Below are 19,348 nucleotides of genomic sequence, written 5' to 3' on the forward strand. Positions count from 1 at the left end.
TTATTATTGGGTTACAAGGAAAACAAGTCGCTACAGAAATTTATTTTAATATTTTTTTGTGAATTTTCTTGTATTTTTTCTCTTTACTTCTCTGGGTGTTTCTTTTGTGTGTGTGTGTGTATCTCTTGGTGTGCGAGTGTGTGTGAGAGGGAGGTGTGTGTGAGTGGGTGTGTGTTAGCTGCGTCTTTGTCGCTCTCTCTTAAATTATGCGAGGAACATGCGTTGAATTCAACTCTTTTCATTTCATTTCATTTTTTCAATCCTTACACAAAAAAATGTACTTTACTAATAAAAAAAATGATATTCTTTTATCCATACAGTTATAGTATATATTTATTAATGATATAAACACACACAGAACTCGTGCCCTAAATTAGCATCTCAGGGGGTTCCGAAATTAAAATAAACATACGAAAAAAAAAATTGATTACTTTCTTCTTTGGTTTTTAGAACTTAAAAGTACGAAAAAAAATCGAAAAAAATATTATGGTTAAATTAGGAAAACTCAAGCTCTAATAGTTTATATAGGTTCTTTTTTTTATAAGCATTTTCCATCGTCTACGAAGAAAACTCGTCACTGGTGTGTATGTGTGTGTGTGAGTGGGGGGGTGGTGCTGCATGTGTGTTCATTTGTTGAGTGTTTACGGTATTTTGGTACTTAAGAGCTACATAAATTATTCATGTATATATATTTCTATGTATATAGGTTTTATTTACGTTTACTAAAAAAAAATTCATCCACCTAAGACTAAGAAAAAAAATTGCATTTATTTTGTTTTTTTTTGTGGTATTTTTTTTTGTGGGCTTTTCTTTTCATTGTTTTTCTTTGTTTTTTCTTGTATGTTTTACTAAGGTTACAATCTGTATATATATCAGCTTCTATATATACTATATATATGTGTTCTAGATGTATATAAAGAGGCGCCATCTTTGATGTTGCTATTTCCAATCCCATCAATATACATATACGGTTGATACATCATATCATATGCCTTACAAATTTGTCTGAGAAAGTGCTCCCTGCTTTCTCTTGTTTTTTTTTTTTTTTAATTTTATATTTTTGCATCTGTCTGTTTGATCTTGAAGTGTTGACCACTGACCCTTGAGGGTGCTAAAAGTTTCATCGATTCTTTTGCCACGTCCCCTTAACTTTCTCCCGTTTTACTTTATCGATAGACCTCTCCATATCACTCTGCCTGTGAATCGCCAGCGAATTCTAGGGGGCTAGGCTTTGCTTAGAAACGAGACAAAAAAAAAATTACTTAAGGCTGGCGAGTGGACAGGCAGAGTGATTTAGCAATGAGAGAGGAATATATGCTATATATGCTACAAATGCCTAGGTGCTAGGGTCCAATCCAAATCCAAATCGAAATCAAAATCGAAATCGATATCCGATTCCGATTCCGATATATATACAATACACTCCGCTAAACCACAAAGACGGTGGCCGTGTAGCTCAGAGGCTAGAGGCTTTCGCGATGATCCGTTCGCGGTCAGACGTCGACATCCAGATCGAGATCGATCACCGAGCTGCGATCCTCGTCCTGGTCATCGGGGTCGTGCTCCTGCTCCTGATCCTCGACATCCTCCTCCAGATCCAGTTCCAACTCCAGGCCGCCATCCTCGCAATCGGAGCGGCCGTCCAGTAATTGTCACTGATCCCCACCGCCCGTTGGCGCCCCATGGTGCGAATGGTGGTGCGTCTGGTGGTGCGACTGGTGGTGCGGATGTGCTTGTGCCTGCTGCTGCTGCTGCTGGTGGTGCGACTGTGGGTGGTGGGCCTGGGTGTGGTGCCCCTGGTGGTGCTGGGCAGCCTCCTCGGCCAGCTGAAGAGCCGCCGCTGCCGCCGCCGCACTGCCATTGTGCTGCACCTCCAGCCCATTGACCATCTTCTCCATGCTCTTCAGCTCCGAGGGCGAGTGCTGGGACTGGGCCACCCCACCACCACCACCACGTGGTTGCTTCATCAGCGAGGGCGGCGTGGTGGGCGACATGGATATCGGTCGAGTGGGCGGCGAATGGGAGGCGGGTCGAGGTCGTGGGCTGGAGCTCAGACTCCTGGGCCCGTTCTCCACCACACCGCCGCCACCCAGGCCACCGGCAGGATCGCCCGATCGATTGGCATTCGAGCCGGGAGTGACTGCATCAAAGGCGGAGCCCAAGCTGCCCGGCAGACTGTACGGCGAGAAGCGATGGCTCTTCAGGCCCTGCAGGGGGGAGACCGGCGTGTGTCCCGCCGCCGCGTAGGCGTGGCCAAAGAGGGCCGGATGTTGGGCGGCCAGCGCCAGTTGGGCATTGAACAACAGTCCGGGATTCAGGCCGGCCGGACTCATGGCCGCCGCCGCTGCCGGATTGTGCAGCAGGCCAAGATGCGGCGGCGGATAGAGGCCGTGGGGATACAGGTAAGGCAACAGATGCGGCGACGGATGGATGGGCGGACCCACCGATATATTCGGCGATGGGTAGCTACCGCCGCCGGGATTCAGGCCAGCCGCTGCGGCAGCCGCTGCCGCGCCCACCGCCTCCTTGGGACTGCCCGTCGAGGTGGGCCTAAAGGCACCGCCGGTACTGCCGCCGACGCTTTCCGAGCAGCTCGAATCGCTGCCATCCCGCTCCACATCGGCATCCGCCTGCAGGCGGCGACGCAGTGCATCCTCCGCACTGGCATTGGCCGCCGCGGCAGCTGCATGCTCAGAGGCTCCGGCTCCGGCGCCCGCCAGGTGGTTAAACCAGGCAGCCAGGGCTAAAAATAAATAAATAAACAGATTTAGGGATAATTAGTAAGTTGTAAAACCAGGGGAAAAGAGATCAGGAAGGGTTCTCGATCAAGGAAGAGTAATGGAAGGCACACCCCGAGTCCGACGAGCCCAAGCCGGAACCACAGCATGCCTTCTTTAGGTTCTTAAGGAGGATAGCGTGTGTTATATCATATAAGTTAGTTCTTATACACTTTTTATAGTATCCCAAGAACATTTCCATCACTCAACCTATTAATCATCTTATATTTTAGTAAATTTGTGGTTACTACTCACCGGAGTGCTGGTGGGCGTGCATCTGCTGCAGCGAGTGGCTGAGCGGGAGGAGCGGACTCTGGGGCGGACCCACGACGTCCAGGAGCTTATCATCATCATCCTGCTGGTTGTCGAGCAGGGCGGCATGGGGATGCAGGTGGGGCGGACGACCGGCGTGGCCCAGGTGGAGCGGTGCCCGGGAGCTGCTCACGTGCGTCGGATTCAACTTGTCCGAATCGGACCCTCGGTTCGACATCAGCGCCTGCCTGTAACAACAGTTGTACGAGAGGCGGGGCCACAAATTAGAACATCCAATAGTCAGGTGGAAAGGGATAGCCCCCATATATATTATAGGGATAATGATAGCGAGCACTTAACCTATAATAAAATTCAAGTTACCACTTTGATGCCATCATTGGGATAAATGAGCATTATGCATCAATTATACAGTGTCATGATCTATTCATTTTATCCCCTAATCCCACTTTCAGTACCTGTCATATCATTCGGTTTCACTACCCATTCGCTTTCAAACCTTTTGCCTACATTTTTCCGTTGATTTTCGAGTGGAATTTTGTTGGGATCAGGGTTTCAAGCTTTGATAATATTGTTGGTAACTAAAATATCTGCTAAATGATAAACCAGCGCTGGCGGCGGCGGTTCCTCCGTGTTGCACCGTTAGAGCCCGAAAACGGCTAAAAATATCTATATATCCTGGGCCTTCTGTCCGTTGTGTGACGTGTGCCTGTGCCCCCCACGAAAAACCACCGCCCATTTGTGGATTTGGCCACCCCGTGTATCATCACCCACTGAACCTTAATTGAAATGTAACAATGTGGGGCGGAAACGGGCCGGAGTTCTCCTCTCCTGTCCGTCCATTTGGCCGTATGTCTGCGGCTGACAATGAAATTGAAAAATAATTCAAAACACGTTAGTGTAATTTAGTGTCTGCTCTGGCCAATCTTTTCCCGCTCTATCCCCTCTAGCCACCCATCGCACCGCACATTTTCCATTTCAATTTTCCTTATTTTTCCGCACCGCTGTTGTTCACACATCAAAGCCGAAACTGCCTCACAAATTGGGCAATTTTAGCTGGCAACACACATGCGAATGGTGTGTGTGTGTATCATTATCACAGCAACCACACCCCGTGGAAAAGGTACTCCCACCACCCAGCTGCCACCCGCTTTTGCATTGCTGGCATTGCGCCAAGGGCGTCTTCTTTTACACTTAACTGTTTTTCCACCTGTGTGTGTGTCTGTGCGAGAGCCTAATTTAATAGCAAATCAATTTGTGTTAATCCAGGCAACGTATCTGACCCACCCACTTAACTACAAAGGCCAAGACGGGCAACTTTTCACGGGGTTACCAGGATCGTTAGAGAAACCTTAAGGAAAAAGGCCCAATTTTGGGGTGCTTAAATATTTCAATTTAAAAACAAATTAGGAATAAATAGAAACAGAAACATATCGATGGTAATACATCCGAAAAAACATAGTCCTTAGTTTTCTAGAAAATGGAAACCATATAACAATATGATCCTAAAATATCTTTCTTCTTTTTATATAATTTGCTAGAACTTAAAAATCTTTGGAACTTACTTGAGATGCTTTGAAAGAATACAACTCTTACGGTTATCAGTATGGTTACTAAATAAAACAGGAATATAATTTTACATTTTCACGCCCCATTTTGGGCCCTATTCCTTTCATTCCGCCCCTGAATATCTCATGTAGCGGGCCCATAAAATTTGGCCCAAAACCCCAAGACGTTTATCTATTGCCCTTTTGTCTCCCATTGTTGATGTTCTTGTGTGTGCGGCGTAGAGTGAACGCCCCGAAAGGGAGTTGTTCCTATTGCTATTGCCATGGGTGTGGTTTTTCCAGGAGGTCCAAAGAAATTGCGCTCCGTTTTGTGTGCTCTGTAATTTTTGAATTACGTCTAAATTTGCGGCTTAAACGGCCCACGCACGCCCACAAAAGCCCCCTTTTTTGTTGTATATATATTTATATATATAAATATAGCCAAAGACCGAGACCTATTGTCAACTAACGCCTCGGGTTAGCGAAAAAAAAAAAGAAGAATAATCCTAAATGGGGTGAGAGTTTTTGCGCAAAAATCCCAAAGCAACAGGAACAACAAAAGGCGCCGAGAAAAGCGAATTTCAATTGCTGCTGTTAAAACGTTTTCACTTTGGATTTCCGGTTCTCGTTGCCCCGCGGCCAGTGGCAGGGGTTTTGAAAGGGGGTTAAGGGAGTTTCCAAAGGGGTTTTTTTTTCTGTGTGCAGCAGTTGAATATCATTCCGGCGGAAGTTGCGCACTAGATTGCCACCAATTAGCATCTCTTGCTGTGAAGGACTTAGCATTGGAATATGGAATACCATCATCATCACCATCATCATCACAGTTCCACAGCAGCACCCAGGATATATTTGTGTTGCTGTTGTCATGGCAGGGGCGTGGCGGTTAGAAGGGGTTGTTAAAAAAAAAAAAAAAGAGTTGACTAAGTCGTCACTAATTGCCAAGGATTTTTGGCAGCTCTCAGGACTTTCGGGTTCTTCTACTTTGGCTCGTTTCGCTCTGCGGAATTTGTAAGCGGTTTAGCGGTTTTGCTTTTTTGACCCCTTTTTCCCAGTCGAACTAGCTTTCTAACCCCCGCATTTAATTACCAATTGGTTAGAAATAAAATAGAGTTCCTTTCTTCAACTGACTAACTGACAACTGGCTGTCACATCAATGACCAGGGAAATTCCGTGATTTTTTCGGCTTAGGTTAGACAGACACGCTAATGCCAATCAAGCCAGAAGTAATCAGTTCTCGGCTTTCGGTTTTTCGGCCCGAACCAGCAAAGAGCCCACCAAACTGAAGTTGAGTAAATTGTTTGTGTCAAATGCGGTGGATGTTCTACGTTGGGTGGCTGTGGGTGAAAATTGATTTGTAACGTTTAAACATGGGGGGTTTTTGCCTATTAAATGTCATTCATCATTATGCTAAGTCAGCCACAGGAAACCGGAACCACTCCACAAAAAAAAAAAGTGGTGAGGGATCTGAGAACATACCATCCTCATCCCACTGGGTGGCAAACAGAAATTGGAAAATCTGTGTGCTAAAAACTCAAAGCTTTTCCCGACCATCATCGTTAACAGCCCTTCGGGGGGGCTGTTCTCCCCTCCGACAGGAAATTGAAATCAATCCATCAATATGGATTACATGTTCGAGCAGCCAGCTCGGAGGTGCCAGTCATCAGTATTACCCCGGAAAAACAGAAGCCAAATGGCCATGAGCATCATCATCATTGGCTCTACATATCGGACATATCATCCAAATCGGACAAATCATCCAAATCAGCCACGCCCACAGTCCCTGCCTCCTTTGTATGACTTGCAATTTGACAAGCTGCAGGCTAATTAGTTCCGCATAGATTTGACAAAAATTAATGTCCCTCTCTCTCTCTCTTATCTGTATCTGTGTATCTTTGTATCTGTCCGTAGCTTTAGACTGCTAATCAAGCCACAAAACAGGAAAAGGGGGCAGAGATACATAGATGGATGGCTGGCCTGATTGAGATGGAGATTCAGATGGTAGATGGCAGTTGGTAGTTGGTAAATGGTATGGATACGATGCGATACCAGAGCAGACCAAAGAGACAAATGAGTTCTCGGCTAGGGAGCTGCAAAGTTTTGATTGTCTGACAGCCACAAAAGGCCAACCATTTTCATTTCCACATCCCCTGCCCTTTTCCCATTAGCCGTGTCCTGATTAGTTTGCTTTTTGATAATGATTTTTCGGGGGAAAACTGAAGTGGGATGAGATTTTGTCCTGGTAAATCAGCCAACTTCTTTATAAAGCACTTTAAAGTCACATGGTAAATGTAGCAGTAGTAGATCATAAATTTAAGAACCAAAGGCAAGTTCTCAAGATAGTTTTCTATACAACATCCTTTTTTATAAAATGTGTGAATCTGTTATGTTAAAAAATAATATAATAATGAATTTTCTTTACTTTCTTAATCCATCATGAAAAAAGATATATAATTTATTTACTTTCTGATGACTCAGATGATTTTCTTTATGAAATTCTACTTGAGGATTAGTAGTTACCTAAAAGAAACATTGTTTTGCAATTTTCTACCATTCTTCTGGTCAGTATAATTTTTATACCCTACTCATAGTGCATTATCCCATCAAAAACACATAGTATAACCCTTATTCACTAGTGATACTCACTTCTTTTCCCGCTTGCCAGCACCAGTATCACGAAAGCCCTTCGCGAAGGGATTGTTGTCGATTTTCAATTGAGTTATCTGTGGGGCGAGACAAAAGCGGCGATCAGTAAGCGTATAGCAATATAGACGATCGATTCGCATCGATTTGATGACAGTACTCACCTTCTCGTTTTGATATGCAGTGACGGCGATGAACTCGGTCTCCTTGAAGACGTACGTGCGAAACGTGGAGTACGGCAGCTTCAGGATGTCGTTGGCTCGCACCAGGTGGAATCGCGGCTGGTACTTGTGCATCGAGTTCAGGATCGTCTGCGGGCGGCGAATCAAAAATAGATGCAAACGGACGGGGATTAGTGGGATTGTCAGACGGCCATGGTTAGTTCGTTTCGACCAACCGAGGGAAAACAAAAACGGGAGACCAAGGAACGGCGGCGCAGAAAATGCACTAAACTCTAGACGGCAGAGGAGCCCAAGCACAAGCACACTGAGAAAAAAATGCACCTTTAAATAGAGTGATTTCCCTAACAAACAGAGTAAACTATTTTCTATGCGATATTCTAAAATCTATAGAGGAAAATTTGACCTTTCAAATTGAGTTTTCACATAAAAGATATAACAGATTATGAAAGTTTCCCAATCCATTGTATTTATTAAAGGGTTTTTGAAAAAAAAAAGAGAGTAATACACACTTTTGTAATATTTAAGGAGAAGAAATTGTTCCTTATGAAGGCTCAGTATTTATATTTCTTGATAAAAAATATATGAAATTATAAAAGTGTCTTTCTTCATTGTGTTCAGTAAGGAGTTACTTGAAAAATTGTAAAATAAATATGTTTATTGGAAAACAAACTGTTCCTGGTAGAGGCTCAGTATTTATGCTAATAAAATATCTTTAAAAAAAGTATTCGGATGATTTTTTTTGTAAAGCTTCGTTATTGAATACTTTTCTCTCTGTGTGCCATTACCGTAAATTTGCCTAGGTGAGGGACCCCGAAAAATACGGCGACATTGCTGACGATTTGCCGCCGTCGCCGTTCACTTTACACGCCAGCAACAACAGCAACAACAGCAGCAACAGCAACTTCGACGGCGGCAACATTGGCAACATTTGCAAAACAGCCAACGACCACCCACCAAAAGGCACGAGAAAATCGAGGAGGAGATATATACCCGTCCATATAGAAGTAGAAGGGCGGACTACGAGGGAGCCTTGTGCCAATACAAAGTTGTTGTCATAAAATATGAATTTGTCGACGGCCGAGAAGAAAAGGCTGACAGAGAGAGAGAGGGAGATGGAGTTGGGGACCCCCCAAGCAAGCTGCAATATCCCCTCTATAGAGAAGGCCCAATCCATTTCGATCCGATCCGTTTCGTTGTTGCAGAAAGGAACACCTTTTTAATTACCATAACTCGTCGGCTCGACTTCGATTAAGCGACAAACAGGCCTAGTAAAACCCGGACAAGTTGCTGCTGTGTCTGTTGATGTTGCTGCTGTAGATGTTGCTGCTGCCGTTGCTGTTGCTGCTGCGTGTGGAGACCCCACAAGCAGCACCCGTCGCCATTTTGTTCGTGTAATTTGGAATGAAAAAAAAAAAGCGGAGAAAAACAACAACCTTTGGTTTGTTGCTACATCGAACGAGCGAAGCAAGGAGACAAAGAGAGCAAACAAAGCGAGACAGCCCACAATGTGTATCTCATAGTACGAGTATCTTGTATCTTGTATCTGCGCCGGATTCGCACGCCTCTCGCTAAAAAACCAAGGCCCCAAGACCACCAGACCACCAATGGCGACTCGGGCCCAAAGAAACGAAGGTGTGACTAATGCGAGTGCTGTGTGAATGGGTGTTTTGGGTGTTTGGAGTTTGGAGTTTGGGCGGAGATACAGGGATGCAAAGAGTGGATATGACTTCATTTTGGAGTCGAGACTCACTGCATACCAGAATGAGTACTAATACTGAAGACGAATATAAGTTGGAATGGTTTGAACTTATGAATGTAACATTATCATAAGGTATTCCAATCACCGAACACAAGATACATAGAGTACTCATAGAATTCTAAATTGGAATATCCAAGAAAATGATAAAGAAAGATAGCTGCCAAAAATGGTATATATATAAATTATATAATACATATATCAATCATTAATATATACAAATCATTAATGAGCATGAATATCAATATTTGGTATTATCATAATCATTGCAACAAAACATAATCAATCGAATTATAAAAAACTTGTACAACAAAATAAACTCCTTATTTTGAATTCGTTTTTGTTCTAAAATGTCTGTAAGAAAAACTTCCTCTGTTTTTACTATCTCGACATGACTAAATTTAATAACCATACAGTAAATATTAAAGTTTGACGGCGTTTTGGAACCGGGCCAATCACATGGCTTAGTATCCCCCTTTCCTTAACCCCCTAGTGGCCCCTCACCAAAAAACCGCGCTTTCAATCGAACACTTCAGAGAGCCGAAAAACACCGACAAACACCGAAAAAGCGAAACACAAAAGGCCAAACAAAATGCCCACAAAGAGCTGATTAATTGCCCGCCATTTTGAACTAAACGCTTTGCTCCACCCGCCTTTCAATCCCCGGAAAATCCCCAATCCCCAATAATACCCAGGTCGGAAGGCCTTTTAAAGGCAAACACTTTATGGCCGGCGATCATCCATCAAACTCGAAACGAAAGCCAAAAAAAAAAAATACAAAAAAATGGAAAACAAATCGCAGTGCAGTCCATAAATTGCAGGCAAACGCGTTGTTGTCATCGTCGTCGTCGTCTACTTAAAACGTCATTTGCTAATTTGCTTTAAATTTATTGACACATAAATTCATTTGAACAATCATCATAATTACGCCGCCAGTTTATCGCAGTGTGTGTGTGTGTGTGTGCCTAGAATTTATTGATAAAACAATTTGCATTATTACGTTAATTTTTCATTGGGCTGCCATGCATGGCGCACAAGGCGCAAAATTGTCATTTAAAATGTCATTTTGGTCGCTGGGTTTTGCGCCGAGTTTGAATTGCGATTTAAATGAAAATAACCGTGAAGATAGCCATAAAAATATAAGCATGCAATGTTGCTGCTGCCGTTGCTGCTGCAGTTTGCTCAGTACTCAGTGCTCTGCACTTTTCCAAATGGGCATAAACAAGTCTAATTAGACATGAAGTGCGATTACACGGACGCCACGCAGTCGTCACTCAAACAGGCAGCAACTAGATTGCCGATGTTGCTGCTGGGTTCGCCGATGTTGCTGCTGTTGCTGCTGCTGCTGCATCTGATGTTGCTGTTGCTGCTGCTGCTGTCGTGATTGTATTTGCTGATTGAATTGATTGGCGAACAAAACCCAAGGCAATTATGCATCAAATATTGCCTAGATTTTTAGCACATATATATATGATTGCACTTATGCATTGCAGCATTGCTACACGTAGTTGCTCCTGTGACTGTGATTGCTCTGCGCATATATTGACAAAGTGCAATCCGTGCCAATCCGCGGAGCAGTTAATCACTCTATATATCGCCCGGGTGACAAACTGATTGAGCCGCCGGCGGTCAATACCAAAAATGGTGCGACAATTTTATGTTGCCTTTGGTGTTGCTGCCGTGTTGATGTTGCTCTTGCTCTTGCTACGTGTTGCTGCTTGCTGGTTGCATCTGCACCCTGCTGCTGCTGCTGTTGCTGCTGATGTTGCTCCTTCCCCCGCCAGCAACACGTTTGTTTTGGGCTTTTGCGTGTTGATTGCTAAAAGGTAAAATCGCTGTTGCTGCTGCTGTTGCTCGTTGTTGCTGTTGCTGCTGCTGTTGCTGCTGCTGTTGCACACTCATTGTTGGCATATTATCACATAATTTAACTGATGATGGCACTACTGTCGTTGCCGTTGTCGTTGTCGCTGTCGCTGTTGCCTTGTGTGATTGCTGTCGTCGCGTTGTTGTCGATGTTGCTGTTGCTGTTGCTGCAGTTGTTGCATCTTGTGTTGCTGGTGTTGCTGGTGTTGCTGGCGTGCTGGGTTAATTGAATGATCACTCACACTTTGATTCGATTTGGCATGTAACCAGCGAGTTAACGGTGATCGCCAGTTAGATTGAATTGACTCCACTCAGTGGAAAGTTCAGCAAAATAGCAAACTGGCAAAATAGAAGAGCTCTGGCAAAAGGTGATCGTGAGTGAATGTCCGACTTAGCCAACTTGGCTTTTAATTGGATTTCGATTTCTTTTTCGATCGCCAGATCGTGTGAAGAAGATCGATGCCCAATTGAAATGGGCAAGTGATCAACAAAATGTTATTTCGGCTTGATCGGTTGATCACTTGATCAGTTGATCCCCTGGCTCATCATTATTGGTTCAATGATCTCGCGAGTTCTAAGGCACCGCTCACCCCCAACCAAAAGCAACAAGCCAACAAACCAATGACAATGATAAACTCTCGATCATCGCCGGGACTCAATTAGGCAGCACAACCATTTTCGGCTACCTGTTGACCAATTATGGCCATAATTGAAGCGCCTTCGATCATCATGATGATGATGATGACTAAGCCAGGTTCGACTTGAGTCGAGTCGTTTTTTATTAAGCAGTAAGCTGTATTAAGTATTAAGCGATATGCATATTGAGCGATCTATACCATAAATATCAACACGAACGAAACTCTTGACCAGCCGGAGATCAGAAATCAGAGATCAGAGGGTCCCAGTCTCGCAGTCCATGTCTTAATTAAGCCGCCGGATCAGGTAGATTCCAGTAGAAGTAGAAGACTACGGTAGTACCCATGGACCCATGGGGCCACCAGAGCTGCCATGCTCATATTAATCTGTAAATTATGCATAATTTTAATGCCCCCGAATGGAGAAACAAAAAACGAGAAACTGGGAAAACAAACCCAAGCCAAGCCACCCAGGCCTCAGAATCTCTTCTTCTACCGGACATGTCAAAACTCACACGATGCAGCTGCCAATCGAAACGAATTCGTATTCGAATTTGAGAAATACGCTGACCGAGTCAAAATTTATTTACAATTTATAACAATTCTTTTCGGCTGCCTTATCGGCTGGTGGTCGTTTTTCAGAGGGGGTTCTTGGCGGACTGGGGGGATAAAATGTTAATTAAACGGATTTACATTTTAATGACAACACGAAGCGAAGGCCACAAGAGTCCAACGAAAACCGAAAACCGATTGAGATACAGACAGACAGAAAGAGTTGTATGTTGTATGTGGACCCCCCCCTACCCGACATTTCAAAAACTCCAGCAAACTGCAGCCAATTGCAAATTTGCTTAGCAAAATGGGCGGCGTTTTGGGGCCAGTAAAACAAAAAAAAAAAAAACAAAAAGCAAGAAAAAGAAAAAAGAAACCCATTCGATATTCAATGAAATCGCTACAGCAGCTGCCTAATGATGCCTTTGCCTGTCCACTGCGGCGGTTTTTTCTTTTTTCTTTCTTTTTTTTTGTATGCAAATCGATCGTGCCTGGTCCTCTAGAAAATATCCACCCCCTCTCCACCGAAAAAAATAAGAAAAAAACAAAAAACAGTCACAGTCGATTGGCCGGGAGCTGAAAACGAATGCCCAGCGAAAAGTCAACTCGGAACATGAGTTCTGGCACCCAGTGGCTGCGGTTGGATGCGGCCCACTGATCCCCGCCAGGCTCGATAGCCACGGGTTATCGATAGACGGTGTTCGTGGCCAGATCGGCAAGTCAAGCAGAAAGTCGATGTGGCTTACATTTGAGTTACCATTTACTTAGTCCAAGCCAACATAAGTTTTCCCTGATTAGCATAACTAAATCATTACAAACTAATCAGAGTTTAAATTTAATCGATCAGTTTAAAAATGATTAGTAATCGCTAGTAAACTCAATATGATTTCGAATTTTGTTTCAAGTTTAAAAGACAGAAAGAACCACAATCGAATTAAATATGCAATTACTCCGATTTCTGTGTTTGTTTAATTTAAAGAAGTTATCGCTTAAATTTCGATTAAATCGATAAGTCTGAAAAGCGTTAGTAATCGTTAGAAACACATAAGACTGAAATATACACATACTATGATTTCAAATTTGGGTTGAAAAAGATAAAGGACTTAAGTTCCAATTTTATTTCTTGATTTTCTAAAAACAACGCTAAATGACAAAAGAAGTAGTTATTAGTAGCAATCATAAATTATACACTCTATTTCCCTCTAAAAAAAAGAAGCAATAAGCCATAACTTATTGGTAAATAATCGATTTGCAAAACTTGACCGTAGCCAATTAAAGCAGTTTAGATCGTAAAAAACACTCCTTCAATGGACGTTAATCGATTTGTAATACGCCTGGTCCCGGTTGCTTCATTAATAATCGTTTTGCACCCGCCACCCACATAAAGCGCAAACACCTAGGCCAACTATCGATGATTATTTATCGCTTTTGCGTTTGCTATTTGCTATTTGCTATTTGCTATTGCTATTGCTATTTCCTCCCCCCTGTCCGATGATCCTACGATCTGGGGTAGGGGAAGTCTAGTCGATAGGAGGGCCATAAATTAGCGACTGGTCAGAAAGAGAGGCCCCGTCGTCTATGTGAAGTCCGCCGCCGCTGCCTGTTTATAAATGAGTCGAGTTATGGAGAGCTCGGCGGGCCATAGATAAAAACTGAGAGCCGAGGCGAGAGGATCGGATAGTTAGGATCGGTTCGGTTAGGATCGGCTCCCAGGGGCGGCTAATGGTCAGGCGAGAGAGCTACCGATCTCGAACCGCGCTATATGTATATCCCCCTTGGACTAGACTATCAGCGAATGACAAATATTTCAAATGATTTCAACACTTTGCCGATGCCGCGCTCTTTTGGCTCTGTGGCTCGATGATTTGCGTTTTATTGCAGCTAATAAATTGAACGGCGACCCACCACTGAGAAAGACTGGAGGATCGCTGGATTGTAGGATCGGTGGATCGGTGGATGGGAGGATCGGTGGATCGGTGGATCGGGTTTCGGGGTTCGGGGTTCGGGGATATCTGGTCTGGGTATGGGCCAACTATTTTGCTGCGATAAGAAGGAGTACCAACAGTAGTGTTGCATGCAACATGCAACTGGCCATTCGGCGCATGCGTGTGTGCATTTCAATGCAACACTGATAAAGGTGTTCAACGCTCGATGACATTAGCACCATCCAAATGCCGCAATCAACTGAAACCCCTCTTTATGCCATACCTTCCTTTTTTTTTCTCTCTCTTTTTTTTTTAGACCCGCAGTTTTATTTCGTCTTTTGCCATATTTGTCGGCGCCTTTTGTTCTTCTTTATTAAAAAGGCGAATAATCATAATAAAGAACCAACAACTCGCGACGTTGTCGTTGTCGTTCAAGTTGTTGTCGTCCATTTAGCCACTGAGTTTTGGCTGAGCAGCCGCACATCGGCCAACTGCCCAGAAGAAGCGGGTTTCCATCGGTCGCATCTTCTTTCGATTTGGGTTTCGGTTTCGGGTTTTCGTTCTTGGGCCTTGGGTCTCTGGAGTATTCTGTGCTCTGGGTTTTGGGCTCAGGTTCAGGTTTGGGTTTGGGTTCTGGGTTCTTGGCTCTGGTTCAGCCGCTCGTTCGGTAGCCGCTAGACTTGGACATTAATCGATAACACTTGAGTATTTTTTCATGTTCCGCAGGCGAGCCATTAAGCGATTGTCCACCAAAGTTGTTCGCTTAGGCAAATAACGTGTGTGTTGGTGTTGCGATTGGTGTTGCTGTTTACCTTAAGTAGTTCAGCTGCTCTTCGAAGATCGCCGATCTACCTGGTATTATCGGAATAGCCGACATATAGCAGGGGATGGGAGGAGGGGCATTTTCGGGAGCTGGGAATCCATCAATGAGATCGTTTTGAGTTGAACTCGAAAGTGTTTCAATAAGAACAACTTGATCCATTGAGTTAATCTAATTAATAAACATCATTCTGAGAAAGTACCCCATTTCTTTTCTGGAAACTTTTTGTGCTAAGTACCTCTTGTTGAAGGCTTCTTTTAAATTGGTAGATCTCATATATATTATCGTATATATCTATTTAACTGTCTTCTAAGAATCAAGTATCTTCAAAACGGTTTACAATATTTCGATTTTAACCGATTCTCTTTTGGCATTCTCTGTGTCTTACTGGTCTTTAGTCCCTTGGCTTAATGAAATTCAACTGGAAGCGTTAATGATTATACCAGGTTGGTATCTCGGGTCTCCTTTCTCAGATCCCAATCCCCTATCCCCCGGACTGGGATCTGGGTTCTGGGATCTGGGATCTCATTCCCTCCTTCCGAAAACTGGGCAATTACTAAAAGACAAATTTATTTGCACGCATGCAGAAGAGTTGTGCGATGCGGGTTCGTCTTTGGAACCGGGAACTGGGGACTGGGGTCTTCGAGTGGGTATGGAACTGGGAACTAAGCTCGGGACCCAGACTGAGAGCCAGGCTACTGTTCGACAAGTGTTAAGCATAATGCAGACACACACTCAGAGATGGCGGGGAAATGGAATGAGAGGATCTGGACTTTAATTGAAGTGCGGCCCGACTCGCATCATTGACATTAAGTGTCGATAAATTAAGCATACGCAATGTTCGCCCCGCGCTTTTGCTTTTTTTCTTTTATGAATGGAAGCCGAACTGAGGAGAAAAATGTGAAAGGTTCCACACCGAGAGCCTGGTCTTTCGACCGCCCCGACTGCGGCATAAATTGCCGATAATTTACTGTATATAAAAATCAACACAAAACATTTTATGTTAATGAAAATAAAAGCTCAAAGGGGAGTGAAAGCCGGGGAGGCGAAGGAACTTGAACTGAGACTCAACTTCAAACTGGAACCTAAACTTAAACTGAAACCGAAACTAAGCGGAGATGGAGATGAAGATGGCAAATACAGTAGCCGGGTCAGATAGCCCAGATATCTAGGCAATTAATGGGCTGCGCAGGTCCGACTAATGAGCCGCATTTATATGTCGAGTGGTTATACGGATGGATATGGTGGATGGTAGAGGTGACGGTGGTTGTGGGAGATTGGATACCAGTTTTGGGTTCTTAATTTGGCAATCGATTCGGGTTGGTTTTTTCTCTCTGTTCACTGACTGACTGACTGAGTGACCCACAGATGATCCAGAAGATCCGATCCACCGCCCTTTGATGACAGCCGCTATCTTATCAGTGGGCTCAACACAGAGCCAGCGGAGCATTAAAATTGTTTTATAACTTAATTACTGGCAGCCGGACATCAGTCAGTCAGTCATCTTGCCATATAGTATACAAATCGTCACTTGTGTGATATTCAAACACTGAAACTGTGGCGTTTTGTATTCTTTTGTTTTAATGAATGAAAATTGAAAAGGAACTGGGGAATGGAAATGGAAATGGAAATGAGCCTGATAATGGGTCAGCGCAGCGTGTGTGTGGGCAGGGTTTCTTCTTTATTTTGTAGAGTTTTCAGAGTCTCACAGGCCCAAAGAAGTGCCACACGCTGTGCGACCCGCTTTTATGGCCTCACACACTCCCCGAAAAGCAACTCCCCGAGTTGGCTGGTCTTTCTAGAACCGAGGAACAGCAGAGATCACAGACACTGGCTGCCATTGGAGTTCTTTTCTCTTAATTAACCAAAAGGAAAAGGCCAAGATACACAGGCGATGGCAGAGCGTGGCGAAGAGAAGGGATATAAAAATTAATTAGCAGACCCAAAATCAAATGCATGAAACTCCAACCGCGTTGGATTGGGGCAAGGAAAAAAAAACGTCATTCACAGAAGGGAAAATCGGGAAAGTTTTGCTACTGACTCATTTACTACCTATTCTCTATTCATGAATCCCTGATATCCCCTTAGTGGCCTCCATTCAAAATGCACTTTCAGTACTTCGACAATCAAGTCGCAATTATAAATTCATTAAACATTTAATGCTGAGAATAGTAGCAGGCGGAAATTTTATTGAACTGATAGATATTTTACACTCCATAGATAGCATTTCCTCGCTTTGGGACCCAAACGGAATATGTATTTTTAATTAACGTTTTAGAGGTCATAAACGTTTTTAGACGTTAAGGTGCGCTGCAATCGCCCCGAAAATGGGTCCAATAAAAACCAATTCCAATTCCAATTCCGATTCCGATTCTCGGTCTGTGTGTGTTTGTCGCTTCTTGTGGCTAATCGAGAAATTAAGTGTAAAATTATGCTAATCAGCATACACCGCCCCTCAGCGTTGATTGAGGAAATTGTCGTTGTTGTTCATTCATATTGAATTGGTTTCCCTTTCCCTTTGCCCGCCACCAATTTGGCAGCTAATCAGTTGCAACGGAAATCGTATAGCCCCCTCCCGAAAAATCGACAAAAAATAAAATACAAAGTGGAGAAAATGAACACAGGTCTTTTAAGGTAGTAGGTCGACTGCCCACAATTTCCGTGATTGTGATCCCACAGCGATCTATGCTAATGACTGAGCTGGTCAAAGTTGATTCCGGCAAACGAAAGAAAGTCAACCGAGCCACACAGAAATCCAAACTTAGAAATTAATTTTAATTTTATAAGGCCAAGAGCGCTGAGTGTTGAGTGTTGAGCAGTGGGAGCAGGAAAAAAAACGAAGATAAAGGTAGAGCATCCTCATGAAGGCCATAAAAATGTGCGTTAATAACATTGCCGCCAAAGTGAAGTTGGCAATAAAATGGCAGATTCATGTGACGATGACGATGACGATACCCGATGACGATGATAATGATAATGATGATGATGACGATGGCAATGGCGCTGCTACCGACGCGTTTCGGTGGGAAATACGATGGCCTATGCCAAGTACATATCGATCCCAGGCCGAGGCATAAAAATTTACGTCCCATAAATATCCGCACAAGGCTGCTGTTGCTACTTTTTCTTATTCTTCGGATGTTGCAGATTCGCATTTATGCGTTTAATGATAAAGAAGAATGGGGGAATGGTCAAGTCAACCGGCCGGCGGGGTTGGGGTTTGTATTTTGTGGGGCAATCGGAGCGCCTGCGTAGCGAGCTGCCAGCGGTAGCCACCTTAAGTGCCACATTGCGTTTTAGCTTTTTTGTGGCGCGGACCGAACCGAACCGAACTGAACCGGGCCACACAGCGGCGAACGCGGTAGTTTCGCGACCGGTGGTCCACGACAGCCGCCACAAGCACACAAGACGAGCTGCGATAAGGCGCCCAAAGTGCGGGCCACCGCTGGTTCGAAAGTCGAAAGTCAGCTGCATCCCCATTGTTGTACTCGCTCACTTTGTGGCGCCCAACGTGGGGCCTCAAGTGACACAAAATAGGACGGCAATTGCAGCAGCCCTAAGATCAGCAATTAAATAATTACTCAATTAGTTTAAGAGCCAGTAGATTTGTTCTCAAATATGTCTTACAACTTCACACTGTACAAAAGTCATTAAATTTGGCGCCCAACGTGGGGCTAAAGGCCAAAGCTTGCAAAATAAGTAGGACTAGAGTTTTCCGAGTTATCGAATTTATAATCAGCTAATTTTGTCTTCCCATTTATTTTCTTTGACTTCAATTACAAATATACCAAGACTTCCCAAGAAGAGTCACCAAATAACTTCAGATTAAAATTCAATCTACCTTAGCCAATAAAATTCCCCCCTCCTTAGGTTCTGGAATTGGGTTAGCTCCCCAAGAGTGCGTGCGCCTTGCAGCTGCAACATTGAAACCCGTTAGCTGCAAATCGACAGTGAGAACGACCTTGTCGCGTTTTGCGGTTCGTTTGTGCCTAATTAACAAGTTGGCGGTTGGCTGTTGGCGTCAGCAGGCAGCACGCCCAAGAAACAGCAGCCCCAGCATCCCAACATCCCCGACATCCCGACATCCTCATGCAAAGCAGGAAGGAAGGGGCCGAGTCCAGTGACTACTTACTATACCATATACCATTTATACCATTTGGATGGGGATTCGATACGATCCAATGCGATGTTGCCCCCGAAAGCTTGTTACAGGACGGCGGCTTAACCGGCGCCTGTGTTGCCGCCGTCGCGTCGCCTCGTCCCAAGATGAATGTGTGTCGTTGTCAGGCCTTGTATTTTGTATGTAATTGGCTTGGCCAGCCTCTTGGCTTAAATAGATGCCTGGCCACTGGCTGGCTGGCTGGCTTACTGGCTGGCTGGC

At 44.2% G+C, this 19,348-nt stretch overlaps 1 protein-coding gene across 3 annotated transcripts in view; it reads right to left on the bottom strand.

The window, feature by feature from the left end:
• Nucleotides 1-1,622: 1,622 nt before the first annotated feature.
• The window catches only part of LOC119557116 (optomotor-blind protein), a 64,078-nt gene continuing 46,352 nt past the window's right edge, over nucleotides 1,623-19,348 (bottom strand). For 2 of the 3 annotated variants that reach the window (XM_037869696.1, XM_037869695.1), the window contains exons 5-8: nucleotides 7,399-7,545; nucleotides 7,238-7,314; nucleotides 3,033-3,286; nucleotides 1,623-2,743 (exon numbers count right to left, since the gene is read on the bottom strand). In XM_037869696.1, the coding sequence (XP_037725624.1) occupies nucleotides 1,653-2,743; nucleotides 3,033-3,286; nucleotides 7,238-7,314; nucleotides 7,399-7,545 (1,569 nt within the window). In that variant the 3' untranslated portion in view covers nucleotides 1,623-1,652. The remainder of the gene's footprint in view (nucleotides 2,744-3,032; nucleotides 3,287-7,237; nucleotides 7,315-7,398; nucleotides 7,546-19,348) is intronic. The other variant, XM_037869697.1, reaches the window with a different exon arrangement.

This window comes from Drosophila subpulchrella, chromosome X, assembly GCF_014743375.2.
Source record: "Drosophila subpulchrella strain 33 F10 #4 breed RU33 chromosome X, RU_Dsub_v1.1 Primary Assembly, whole genome shotgun sequence".
NCBI classification, from domain to species: Eukaryota; Metazoa; Arthropoda; class Insecta; order Diptera; family Drosophilidae; genus Drosophila; species Drosophila subpulchrella.